General features: G+C 46.7%; 1 protein-coding gene across 2 annotated transcripts in view; it reads right to left on the bottom strand.

Moving 5' to 3' along the window:
• Positions 1-13784, bottom strand: part of CSMD2 (CUB and Sushi multiple domains 2) — a 658464-nt gene that overhangs the window by 207469 nt on the left and 437211 nt on the right. For both annotated transcript variants that reach the window (XM_082362533.1, XM_082362534.1), the window contains exons 20-22: positions 13194-13409; positions 11554-11742; positions 5691-5860 (exon numbers count right to left, since the gene is read on the bottom strand). In XM_082362533.1, the coding sequence (XP_082218659.1) occupies positions 5691-5860; positions 11554-11742; positions 13194-13409 (575 nt within the window). The remainder of the gene's footprint in view (positions 1-5690; positions 5861-11553; positions 11743-13193; positions 13410-13784) is intronic.

Raw genomic sequence — 13784 nt, 5'->3', positions numbered from 1 at the left:
TGGCATATGGTATAAGATACATTTTCTTCCTGGTTGATTAGCCATTTTTAACAAAACCCTGTTTGTAAATATTCCACCCATCACCGACTTTAAATCCAACTTTATCACATATATAGTATATAAATTTTTTTTGCTCAACTTTCTATTCTACTGCAGTTATCTATTTGCCTATTCCTGTGCATGATCTAAACTGTTTTAGTTATTGTAGCTTTGTAATATATTTAAATATTTGGTAGGGCGAGTCCCTCACATTTGTCTTCTTTTAATTTAAAAAATTGTTTTCCCATGTTTATTCTTTTAGATAAACTCAAGAAGAATTTTCTCAAATTAAGAGAAACAACTCCCCCCAATCCCTCCAAAAGACCCAAAACAACTTGTATAATTCTGACTGATTAATATTAAATGCCTGGATTGATAAGAGAGAAAACATATCTATATGATATTAAATCTTCCTATCCATATACAGGACATCTGGCTCCATTTAATCAAGTTGTCTTTTATATCTCTCAGTAAAATTCTGTATTTACTCCTGGGCATTTTTATATTTTTTATTGATATTGGTAATTGGGCCCTTGTATACATTTATTTCCCAACAGAATATTGCTTGTCTATAAGAAAATTGCTTTGATGGTCCAGTTCATTATTATATACACATGATGGATTTATCCCTGACAAATCCAAGAGAATCTATACACACCCATTACATCTAACCTTCTTCCTTTCTTTTTCTCTATTATATGTTTCCACTTTTTTCAGCTTTATTGAAGTGTAGCAGACGAATAAAAATTGCATATATTTAAGGTGTACAAATCAATTTTATTTATTTATTTATTTATTTTTGGTTGAGTTGGGTCTTCATTGCTGTGCACGGGCTTTCTGTAGTTGTGGCATGTGGGGCCTACTCTTCGTTGCGATGTCCGGGCTTCTCACTGTGGTGGCCTCTCCTGTTGCGGAGCACAGGCTCCAGGCACGCAGGTTTCAGTAGTTGTGGCACACACGCTCAGTAGTTGTGGCTCATGGGCTCTAGAGCAGAGGCTCAGTAGTTGAGGCGCACGGGCTTAGTTGCTCCGTGGCATGTCGGATCCTCCCGGACCAGGGATCGAACCCGTGTCCCCTGTATTGGCAGGCGGATTTTACCTGTAAAATAGTCTAGGTCTGGGGACTTTGAGAGAGAATACAGGAGAATTCCAATGTTTTAAATGGTTATTGGTTTATTCAGATTTGTATTTTTTCTTGATATTAGTACTTATTATCTATAAAAATTTCCATTTCATTTAAGCTTTCAGATTTTTTGTCTTATGCTTTTTCCTAAATATTTTCTTATTGTTTTCATAATCTCTACCTTATCTATGACTATGTTCCTTTTTCATTCTTAAAATTATATATTTGTGGCTTCTTTGTTCCTTGATGAGTCCTTTAAATTTTGTCTATTTTATTATTTTTCAAAGAACCAGTTGGTTTTGTTGATAATTGCTATTTCTAAAATTTTTCTTTTTTCAGTCACTTTTGCTTTTATCTTTAAAAGTATTTCTTCTACTTTCTTTGGATTTATTCTGTTATATTATTCAAGCTACCTAAATCCTTATTTATTTTTAACCTAGATGATACGTCAGAGACTAATAGAGGTATATTAAATCTTCCACAATGACTGTGACTTTATTAAAATTTTTTACATTTCTAGCAATTTTAATTTAATTTATTCATGCTATGTTATTTGGCACATAAAGTTTTACTGTGAATTGATTGTGCATTTTATTAATATAAAAGAATTCTCTTTTCATTTCATTATGAGATGTGAGAGAAGTTCTCAAATTTATCTTATAATAAAGTGATTTCATTTTTCTGTGGTTTACCATCTTCTGTTCATTGCCTCCATTCCATTTTTTAATTGGGTGATCATGTTTTTCATCTCTATTCAATCTTTCCTCATCTCAGATTGCTCTGTTTTCATTATTTCCTATTTTTGTGTCATAAATATAATAGTCTCTCAAATCCTGTTAAGAATACAAATTAGAAGTTTTTAAAGTATTTTTTTTTCTTTGTTGCTTGCAGAGGGGCAATTAACTCTGACTCCTCAGACAGGTCCCCGTCTTCTGATCTACTGAATATTCACACATATCCAGTTCATTTTCCGGTTGGCACACCATGACAGAGGGAAAATAAAAATGGATAATGGAAAGACCCAGTAGTCTCTAAGGCGGAGTAGAAGAGTTAAGCCAGAAGAGGCCATAGTAGGAGCTTCTCTTGCTCCTGGTACTAAAACATGTGTGTGTGAGGGAGAGTGCGTATATGTGTATGTGTGTGTACATGTGCATGTGTGTGTGTGTATGATTGTGGCAGCCTCTTCTCTAATGAGCTTGCCCACTCTTGTTAGGCGCCAGCCATGGCATTGCTCTGCTTTATCCAGCTTGCCAACAACAGCTAAATAGAATCCAGAAAGTCATGCTGAGAGGGAACTGTGGCTCTGTGTGGTTTCTCAGACCCTGTACGCTTCCAGAAGAGCTAGTTGGATTGAGATCTGGCCCCTGCCAACAGCCCCATGGTGTGTCCTTGGCTCCAGGCTCTGATGCTCTGAGCTAGGTGGTCTTAGATGCATTCTTTCCTTGAGGTTTCTAGCACTTAATCCACAGGCAGGATTTCAATTCACTTATGTGAATTACACTTTGATTAGGCTCTTTCTCAAAATGGACCCCTTTTCGGGGGTATTCCATTTGGCAAAAATTCCTTTAAGTTGTATGTGAAAGGCAGCCTTGCCTAATTTCCCATTTTCATGTCCCTTTAGTCATTTCCGTGGGAACCATAGAGGATGTAGTTATATACATGGGCTTCGTGTGCCATCTTGAGCTGGGAGCTGTTGTCTTTCCACACTATTGCATTTAGAGGACCTTCTGTCTTGCAGATGACAGAGGTCAAAATTTTGGTGGAGGCCAAAACAGAAGAAATCAGGTAGTCCTAGGAGACAAGCTGGAGTATGTGTAGGGGTGAGGTCTAAGAAATTTTCAGTTATTAAAGGTAAGGAAAAGACTGAGGGTCACAAATGCAAGAAAACAGTCATGGGTCAGAAATCCAAGAGTGTATGGAAGGTTTGGAGGGTTGGTCAGACGCAAGTGTGGAGGAAGTGGCGGGTCTCGCTGGGCAGGAAGGAGTCCAGGTATGCACTGGGGTTCTCGGGAGGGACAGGTACATCCTCAGGATTGGAAATACACCAGTGTTCTGGCAGATGGGCCAGTTACACCAGGGCAAGGGCAGGGTGCTCCTGGAGGTGACTCTGGGTGCCACCTTCTCTGTGTCGAGGTAGATCGGAACGACAGGTGTAAAGAACATTGCCCCTGCAGCTGACAGTGGTTGCAGGGTGGAAACGATAACCGTGCATTTCTTTTCATTCCAAAATAATTCGTGTCCCAGGTTCTCCCTCAGGAGGGCAAGGGTCCTGAGGGGAAGAGTTAGAGCAGGAAACTACGTGATCTCCCTGGATGCCTTGCCCTCCCTTCCCCAGACCCCCTGCTATGGAAGCTCTTTCTGGTGGTTACAGGATCGTGTGGCTGGCCTTTCGGTCAGGTCAGCACCACAGCCCAACCTTCTGAGGAGGACACTACAGAGGCCTAGAATGGGAGGAAGAGGCTTTTCGGCAAGAAGGTGGAGCCCAGTGTTAGAAGGCTGGTGGCAGGGCCAGCCGGGCAGGCGGCTGCACAGACCAAGTCTGAAGTCTGGGAAGATCCCTCTAAGAAACACAGGAAATCATCTCCCTCTCCACACAGCCCTGCAGGGCCACCTGAGGTCCTGATCCCTGCCTGAGCCCTCCCTGACCTCTGACCTGGGGATGATGCCCCAGGTCCCTCCCTTCTTACCCTGAGTGCCTCCAAAAGTCTCTCTTCTGTCTGTTAAGTTGCTCACTCAACCCCGAGGCAGAACCTTGATAGTGCAGCGGGGTATGCACACCTGCTGACTATGTCTTAGGTGCTACTCTGAGTCCAGACCACCCTAGAGAGGACGCTGGGGCACCAGCCATGCTCCATGTGACCTCTAGCAACCAAGGAAGGAGGCCTATTGCCGGTCCCGTCAGGCCACATGCACAGAACTGCTGTGCACACTCGCCTCAAAACCTGAGAACTGTAAGTCTCCAAAATGCCTTTTTCTGCCGGGTTAACAGCAACCTTCCTCCAAGAAGGTCTCTGCATCATCCAGCTTTCCTCAATTCCACCTGCAGCACTAGAGCACGGAAGTCCCTCTGGCCTTGTTGGCCCTGGGTGTGTCCTCTGAGGCTCCGTTGTTGATGATGAACAAATGGATGGAGAGAACTGAGGTCAAGGGAGACGCCTGAAGACATGGCCCTTGGCAAGTATAACGTCCTGTCTATTGTTCACTTATAGGGAGATGCACACTGCATTTCTCTGTTTGGGGAGCTTAGAGGTTGAAAAGTAGAGCTTAAGGAGCCAATGATAGGAACCCACTCACACCTGGGCCACTTTGCCATATTCTGTTCTGTTTCAGGCATATCCGGTCCCAACTGGTCATCTCATGGTACTTCCTCTTGGGTTCAAGAGTAATTAGGTAAGAGTGAGAAATGCCTTCCAAACACACACACACACACACACACACACACACACACACACACACACACACACATGCCCCAGAGGGTGGGTCAAGAGTATCATCTTTGCATAAAAAGTACAGTGTACTCATCATATCTACAGAGAGTCCTAAGGGATGGGGATTATTTAATGGTTTCTCTTTGGATTTTCTAGAGTGGTGACCTTTGGTTGTTTCTAATGTCTAGACTTCTCTGGCTACAGGGAATAAAACTATATTAGAATACGATAAAAAAGTTTCTTGGCCTAGGATGAAAATGGACCTACTCAGTATGAGATTTTCCTTATAATCTTTTTAAATAAGGCAGCTCTTTGATAAGTTCTCCAGAGTCAACTCTTTTGATTACACACATACACACACATGATGTGTTATTGGAGGTACAAATCACACACACAAAGAAACACAGTCATAAGTGTGTTCAATGTCTTAACAAGTCCCTCTCTATAACCCTTTCTTTAGTCCAAGTCCTTTCACTTCTTTCTCTTATGTAGATCTTGAATCCACTTTCTTCAACCCCACTGCTACATGCAGGCCATCACCATGGCACACTGAAGCTACTGAAATAGCCCACCGGTCACTGAAACATAAACTCAAAACATACACAAATGCACACGCACAGAACACAAGTATGTACAGACACAGATCACCCAAACCAAATACAGACACAGACACAGATGCACACACATGTGGAAACGTACATATAAACATATCTATATCCACACATATCTACACAAATGCACATATTCTATGAACTCTTCCGTATCTAGGTTGATGGTCAGAGTTCACAATGGAAAACCTGATCCACTGGCCACTCCAACTGAGTTTATTATGGTGATTTACTGTCCAGACAACCCCTACTCAATCACATACATATTTGAGAGCAGTCAGCTCCTAAGCAAACTCTAAAGCCACATTCTTTAGAATACACTCGTCTACCCTTCTCTCTTAGATTCTCACTTCTCTCAGATGAGTGAGGACAACATCTTGGGACTCAGGAGGGAAGAAGAAAGGTTGGGTCATTCACACAGAGATAAATGAATGTGGTGACCATATTTTTGCATCCCGTAACATACATACTCTATGAAATCTATCAGTGTTACCTTGAGGACATCTCCTTCAGAGAGTTCAAATGCCCTGGCTTTGAGCTGAATCCCCTTCCCCGGCTGGGTCTGGATGGAGTAGATGCATTCGTGGTTGTTATTGTAGTTCACAGGAAAATTGGGAGACAGCAGAGTGCCCTGAGTGCCCGTGACTGAATTCCCACACTCAGCTGGAAAGAGAATCACAATAATCACAGATTAACGCCCATCAGCTACATCTGGAACACAACTCACAGCGCTGGAGTACCTTACAAAGATGACAAGTTGCTAGCCTCTCTACCTGCCAGAGTGCCTGTTTATCTGTCCATTTGTCTGCCTGTCTATAGGAATGCTTATCAAAGTTTTTTTTTTTTTTTAACACCTGCCCACCTGTAGTTCTGCTACGTTCCTTTATTTCTCTCCTTCAGTTTGTCTGTTTTTCTTCTGCAGAAATAGAAATAAACCCACCAGGAACCCTTTACTTTCACAGTGTTATGAAGCAGCCATTCTCCCTCCCACCTGTTCCTATAGTATCATAGCAACAGAAATGACCAAGGAGGGCATCAGGGGATGATGGGGGCAGCCAAGTGAGGAGGGATGAAGCCTTTCAGTATCAGAGGATACAAACAAAGAGGGGACAAGATTGAATAATAATTGCTAGCATCTTCCAAGCTTTACAAGGATCATTTCAGCCATTAGTCACAGCAACCGATCCCCATGAGGCAGGCACAATTATCCCTGTTTTCAAGATAAAGACCTTGATACTTAGCAATTTAGATCAAATCTCTCAATTCAAGAAGAGGAGGGGGCTGCAACTCAGCCCTCTTGGTCCTGGAATTTAAGGCCTCTGAGGCTCTGAAGAAAATTTTGGCACAGACCCATGGAAACCCTGTTTAATTCAACAGCTAATGAATTCACACCTTCCTCTCAAAATCTGTTTCTGCTCCTCCAGAATTAGTCATTCTTTCCCCATTGTTCCTATACCTCTATTTATAGCGGTTATCACATTTTACTTGACTTATTTGTTAACATTTCTATCTCCTCCACTGCCCTGTGGATGCTTTAGGGCTTGGTCATATTTCTGTATCTCCAGCACCCACTCGCTCTGCTCCATGCCTGGGCAGGACAGCAGCAGCTATGAAAGGGGTAGCTCAGTGCAGGGCATGTGCTGAAGGACCCTGCAGTTGGCTCTTTAGGGTCTTTGATAATTGTGAAGCCTCTTCCTGGGCTTCCCTGTGGCAGAGCGTCTACCAGATCGCACCCTGATGGCTTGTTTCTTGTCGGCACCCCCTACCCAAACTGTGCGTTACTTGAAGGTAAGGGTCATGCTTAAGGAATCCATGAATTTCCAAGGCTTAACCCAGATTGTCTGTAAAATAAATATTTGCCAAATGAATGAATGAATAAATATGGAGGACACTGACCTCAGAGGATGGACAGCTCTAAAAATGATTAGGTTCTGGAAGGATATAAATACAAGTCCAGATGGCAGGCCCATTATTTGTCTGGACATATGGGGAGTATGGAGCATATGTTGAATCTCTGAGGTTGGTGGTAGCACATCTGCTTTCCCCGAACCATTCCTCAGTGTCCCTATTCTAGGCACAGTCATTGGCTGGAAGGACCCTGAGGTCACCACATATTCAACTTTAATTGCCCTGAGCCTGGAGTGTCCTAGGCCACAGCAGTGTGGAGGGAGCATGTGATACAGGAACATTCAGAGCTGAGCCTCTAGTGGGCTTAGTTGTACCTTTGTGTGTTCTCTTGTCCCAAAGGCTGCTCCTTAGAACTTTGAAGATAGTGACCATGTCCCGCCAATCAGTCCTCTGATTGGTGGGACAAGCCCTCCTCCCTGGGCCCTTTCCAGTTCAGGACCAGCTTCAGGTTCCTAAGACGTCACATAAGCCATTACCATGGACAGCATGTTTGTGTCCCTCTGACAAATTCTTATGCTGAAGCATAAGAATTCCCCAGTGTGATGCTATTTGGAGGTGGGGCCTGTGGGAGGTAATCAGGTCTAGATGAGGTCATGAGGGGAGAGCCCCCATGATGGGATTAGTGCCCTTATCAGCAGAGGAATTGACCAGAGCTTGCAATCTGTCTGCTGTGTGATGGTACAGCAAGAAGGCTGCCATCTGGAAACCAGGGAAAGAGCCTTTACCAGACACTGAATCCACTGGCACCTTGATCTTGGACTTGCCAGCCTCCGGAACTGTGAGAAATAAATGTTTGTTGTTGAAGCCACCCACTTTATGGTATTTTCTTATAGCAGCTCAAACTGAACAGGACAGCCATCATTTGTCTTGGAGGAGAAATCTTGCTTTGCAGTACTTTAAACTCAGCCTGTTTGCAAAGTGTCCGAACGTGTGTAATGAATGTGCAGAGCTGGGGCATAAAGCTAAAGGGCGGGTGGTGGACGGGCACCCTGGTGGCTGCTGATACTTTAGGTAGATATGTTTCTAAAGTGTGTAAGTATTCTGGGTGCCCTCTGATGAAGGTGGGCATTTGGGGAGGGGGTGCTGAAGGCTGTGCATATTTAGACATTTATTACTCAGTCACATCACGTGGGCAGCCCTCTGAAGCAGCTCTCCATCATCTCTGGGGGTCGCACAGTATTCTCTTCCATCTAGGGAACGATATGTGGTGCAGTGGGATGAGCATGGATTTTAGACTCAGACCAGTTATATCAACTCTCTTAACCTCGGTCTCTTCATCTGCCTCCATCTGGACAATAAGGGCATCCACATAAAACTAGAGAGAATACATATATGAAATTTTATGATGAAAGAGGTGAACGTATAGGGAGTGGTTAGCACCTAGTAGGCCTTCAACAAGCTTTGTTCCTTTCTCTCCCCATCTAACCCGATGAATCTACGCAGCTTATCTGCTTCTATTTGGAGCCCTAACTGCCCAGGCTCCGGGAATGGCAGAAAACCCAAGAAGCTTCTCGGGAAGCATGTGTTAGCTGCCTGACATTCACAGCACCTCCACTGTTCCTGATACCTCTTGCTCTCTGCCTAGTTCCTAAAAGTTGGTTTTCCTTAAACGTGGGCTTTGACATATTTTTGCACCTCCTTCCTGCCCCGGCTTGCTGCACAATAGCTATATGCCATCTCTGCCCCAGCATGACCCTCTCCTCTTTCCCACATGCCCGACACCTTTATGGGGAGGGGAAGGGGGCTGACAGCTTCAGATGGGGCCAGTCCTTGGCCCCTACTGAGGCCTTTTTCCAGGGCACCGGGGAGTGTACAGGAGGTAGCGGGACCTGGCACTTGCTTTTGGGAGAGTTTCCAAAGTATCAGGGGAGGTGAGCAGATGCACTGTAAAGCCAAACACAAGCATAAATGGAAACAAATAAATGTTCCAGAGAAACAAACAGTCATCTGCACCGGAAAGTGCTGCGGCTAATTTGGGCATCTACGACTCTGTCATCCCCATCAGAAGAGGTCTCGTTAAGGGCAGGGGCTGTGTCTTGTCCATCAGTCTGGGGCTCCCGAGGCAGAGAGTTAGGTCTGCTCCATCATGCGGGGATCCCAAGGGCAGGGCCATGTCTCCCGCTGCAGAATGGGGTCCTCTGGGATCAGGGCTGTCTCTTCCACATCCAGCTCAGGGGACCCTGAGGTCAGGGGCTGTGTTGCCCTGTCACACAATGAATTAGAGCCCAGGACTGTCCATCTCCTTCTCAGCAGGGAATGTTCCTGGTAAGTTATTCAATTTACACCTCCAGTGCATATGGCAACTCAGAGCATCTCCCAGATGGGCATTCCCGTGATACCTCCAGCGTGACGTTCTGTTGTGGGCTGGTGGTAATTAGAGGTGATTATAATTGCTATGCATTATGAATACATACAAAACAGAAGACAAATGTAATAATGAAAATATTGTGAGGCGCCATGAACAAACAGTAATTGGAATAATAAGTTAAAGAATGAGTTTATGTAATGAGATCAGTGAGGCGAGAGCTTAGGGCGTATGTGTATCTGTGGTCCTGGATAATCCCATTCAGGAAAAATTCCCCTCAGAGCCACTTAGCTGAAGACATTTCTCCAGAGCAGAAAAGAGCTGCTAGCAGCCACATTGAAACTGAACCTACACAGTGGGAGTTACACGTGTGTCTGAATGTGTGTCCAGGTCAGGGTGGGTGGATGCTCTGGGGGATGGTTGCAGGAAAAAGGATAAACTTTGAGATTAGTTAATTGATCAAAAATGGAATTCTGCATCTATTTGTCTTAATGTTTCCCCTCTGAGATCGTAAAGGGTTATTGGTTGTTGGCCATGTCATCGATAAATAATGATAAAAAGGTTATTGGCAAAATGATGATAATTATCTGGCACCCCATTGGTTTATGTAAATTATGTCATCTAATCTGGAATAAAGCCTGTGAATTGGATATTGTTATCTCTGTTTTATAAGCGAGGAAGCTGGAGCTGCTGGGGTCTGGTGGCTTGCCCAAGATCTAACAGCTGGTAAGTGGCAGAGCAGAGACTCACCTTTGAGCCCAGGTGACCCCACAGCCCATCTTGCCATCCTATTTACCACTGTCCTCTGCAGAACCCCAGGGCTCCGCGCGGTTGTCTTGGGCAAGGCTGACCTCAAGGGCTCTCAAGACGCCGGTGCCTGTTTCAGTCAGTGCAGTGCTGCTTTGATCTGTTTGGTACATTGGGGTTTTCTGTAATGTTTAGCACTAGCGGATAGCAGTGAGCATGGAAGGTACTCCACCGACCCAGCCTGTGTTCCGTCTAGCCCCATGCTGTGAGCATCGAGCAAGCAGAGCCACGAACCTTATAAACGAGGGACAGCCAGCAACTGTCCCCAGTCCCTGGGATATCACCCCACTTCTCTCCACTCTCTGGGCCTGGAGCTCTGAACAGCCTGCTCTAGCACGCTGGCAAGGAGGCCGGCAGGACCTTGGGTCACAGGGCTCCTGGTCCCAACTCCATCAGCTGCCTCTTTAACCTCACCATCCGCTGTTCCCCCCCTCGCTTGCTCCAGACTGGCCTCCAAGCTATTCCTCAAACACCGAGCAGCCTCGTGGCTTGGGGCCTTGGTACTCTGCTCCCTCTTCTCCCATGAATTAGCTCCTTGAATCCCTTCAGATCTCTACTAAAATGTCAGCTCATCAGAGAAGCGTTTCCTGACCACTTGTTATAAAAACCTCCAGCACTTTCTAAGCTGACCATCTTTCTCTGTAACCCTCAACACTGCCCGACACACTACACATCCATGCGTTTACAGCCTATCTCCCCCCACCAGAACGTGAGACCAGGAGTGGAGAGACCTTCTCTGTGTTGTTCACCTTTGTATTCTCAGCATCCAGAAGCATGCCTGACCTGCAATGGGTGCTCTATAAATGAACCCAACTCCTGCTTCTCTCTCTCTTCCCCAGCGGAATGGAGGAAGTCTTTCTAGAGAGTCTCAAAAGCTAGCAACCTCATTGGACAAGTAAAATCGGCCCTCTCCTCCACCAGATGGGGATTCTCCATGGGCAAAGGTCATACCTCCTTCCTATAGGTGCACCCACACACCCCACCCAGATTTCTCCGCAAGAGGCATCAATTAGCCATGGGAATGTGTGTTAAGGGTGGGAGGGAACAGCATAGAAATTGATTTCATCCGACTGCCTACTGTGGACCCGCTTTGTAAAGGTCAGTTGAGGCTACAGAACAGCTCACGAAGCAGGCAGCGCCATCTCTCCTGTACTGCTAAGGAGGTTGGTGTGGAAGGAGGGTAGGCCACCCACCCAAGGTAACCGTGTGCTAAGACAGTCCTTAAACCCAGTCCTGTCGGCCTCTTGGCCCAGGTGCGTTCCACCACCTCCCAGCAATTGACTAAAGTCCGGCCAACCCCATTAGTGAAGCAAAATGAAAGCACGTGACCACCTACCAACACACCTTGGCAGAGGCGAGCTCCACAGGCGCCGTCTGCCCCCCAGGCACGTGATGCGGGCCGTGCCCTCCAGACGGTACCCGGGGAAGCAGGAGAAGGTCAAGGTGTCGCCTACACCAAACTGCAAGCCCTTCCGGATGCTGTAGGCTGGGACCTCAGGCTCCTCACAGGGCTCCAAGTCATACTCTGGAAAGGGAGCAGTAGAGCTGGGGTCAGACACAGAGGATGGGAACACACAGACAAAGACACCAGGGAGAAGAGGACGAGAGAGGAAGACAGACAGAGGTACAGGATACACACCGATGCACGAAAAGTAAGGAGAGAAGGAGAGAGAGCCCGAGAGGGACACAGACGGGGGAGAACAGGCAGGTGTGTTCTGGGTGGTCTGAGTGCCTCCAGACCACAAGCAGTGGGAGAGAGCACCGCCCTTCTGGAAACATGCTTCCCGGGAGTATTTCTGAGGCTGACCCTTTCCTCCTCTGTCCCTTCAACTCCACATGAACCCCAGCCTCAGGCTTATGGACTCTCCTGCCTCTTTCTCCCTGGGCACCAAGCCAGATCAATTCAATCAGCCTGGTTCTAGAGGTTCAGAGTGCATGACCCAGCCTAGGGCAACTTACATTGGGAAAAAGAATCCAAGTGTTTCAGCTGAAGCTGTGTCTTGGTAACGCTGGCACTTGAGGCAGATGGCATGTGTGACGGAGTGGCATTTATGCACCAGGGACCTGCCTCTAGTGACTTTTATACCTCTAGTGATGATATAGAAGCACCTTTTCCCTCATCCCCAAGGGCATCTCCCTTCTGGGGCACAGTACCCCGGGGCTCTGTGTGGTGGGGAGAAAGAGGCTGGATGAGGCAGACTGGCTGGATATGTCCCATCAGCCAGGACATGGCAGGTGGCATCTGCTGGAGGGACACTGTGGGGCTGAGCTCGGCCGTGTCCCATTTCCTAGAGGTCAGATATCTCTCACCCGTCCCGGGGGAATACACCTGCTGGCTCTGCTCCTGGCTGGTGGTGGGAGGGGGGTGGTCTGGGAGCAATAGGATGAGAGCAGCAGCAGGACTTGGTACTAGAGGAGTGAAGGGTCCTCTGTTCTCCCTGAATGCATATTAAAGAGCTTTCTTTGCAGGATTCCTAAACACAAAGATAAATATCCATCGCTACTAAATTAGCATTGGTGAAGCAGCCCCCAAATGAGACCAAAACACTCCAAAATGTGAATTTCAGTCTCCCTTCTTTTTCTTTTCTTTTTTTTTTAGAAATTGCTGTGGTTGTGAAGTAGTGGAAGTGGAATCAGAAGAAGAAGCTGGAATTACTAGGGCAGGATGGGACTCCTCAGGTCCTCTAGTTCAATCAGTTGGGTTGGTCATGTTCAGAGTGAAGCCTAAATACCTTCACAGAAGGAGATTCCCCAACAGACCTGCTAATTCCTTCCAAGCCCACTATGAGGAAGTTCGTCCTTGTGTCTAACCCGACTATCTTCTGCTGCAGCAGTGAGGTCCCCCTCCCAGAGGCTGGGGAGGGGACCAAGAACCATCTGCTGGGGAGACCAGAGGCCGGCAGCAGGATGGGGTGGTGGTGGGAGGGACCGAGTGCTCAGCCATCACTTACCCCGAGGGACCCTCACGTGCTTTACCTGAGAAGGTGATGTTGAAGCCTTCGTAGGACATGGAGAAATCGGAAATGAAGCGGACCTGGGCAGTGAAGTTGCCGTAGAGTCCAGCGCTGATGGGGGCTGGCAACCGGGAACCGGTCAGCTGCCTCAGGGGCTGGGTGAAACTGCCGTTCTCCGTGATGAGGAGGTAGTCGTGGTTGCTCTCCAGGTGGAAGGTGTGGAAAGTGAAGAACACACCTGCCAGGAGACCAGAGGGTCAGGGTGATGACAGTGAGAGGGCTGAAGGGGCTCAGCTGCACGACGGGGTCTGCACAAACGTTCCCCGTTTGCAAACGTCTATCGGTGTGCAGAACCTCAAGCTTAAGCAAGATCAACACACACCAGCCAACCTGAATGAAGGAATCCAGGTGAACCGCACACGCCCCTGCCCTGAGGTCCAGTCAGGGAGAAGGATGCTGCTTTCTGGTTGTCCCAGTTTGAAAGGGAGATTTATGGCTAGGTCATTCATCCAGTCAACAAGTATTTGTATATGTATTGGGTACTTCCTATGGGCCAGGATCCAGGGCTAGGTGGGTGCAAGGGGATATAGCTACAGTACAGAGTGACAAACAC

Source organism: Balaenoptera borealis (assembly GCF_965194805.1).
Source record: "Balaenoptera borealis genome assembly, chromosome: 1".
Lineage (NCBI taxonomy): Eukaryota > Metazoa > Chordata > Mammalia > Artiodactyla > Balaenopteridae > Balaenoptera > Balaenoptera borealis.
This window is presented reverse-complemented; position numbering and strand designations above follow the sequence as displayed.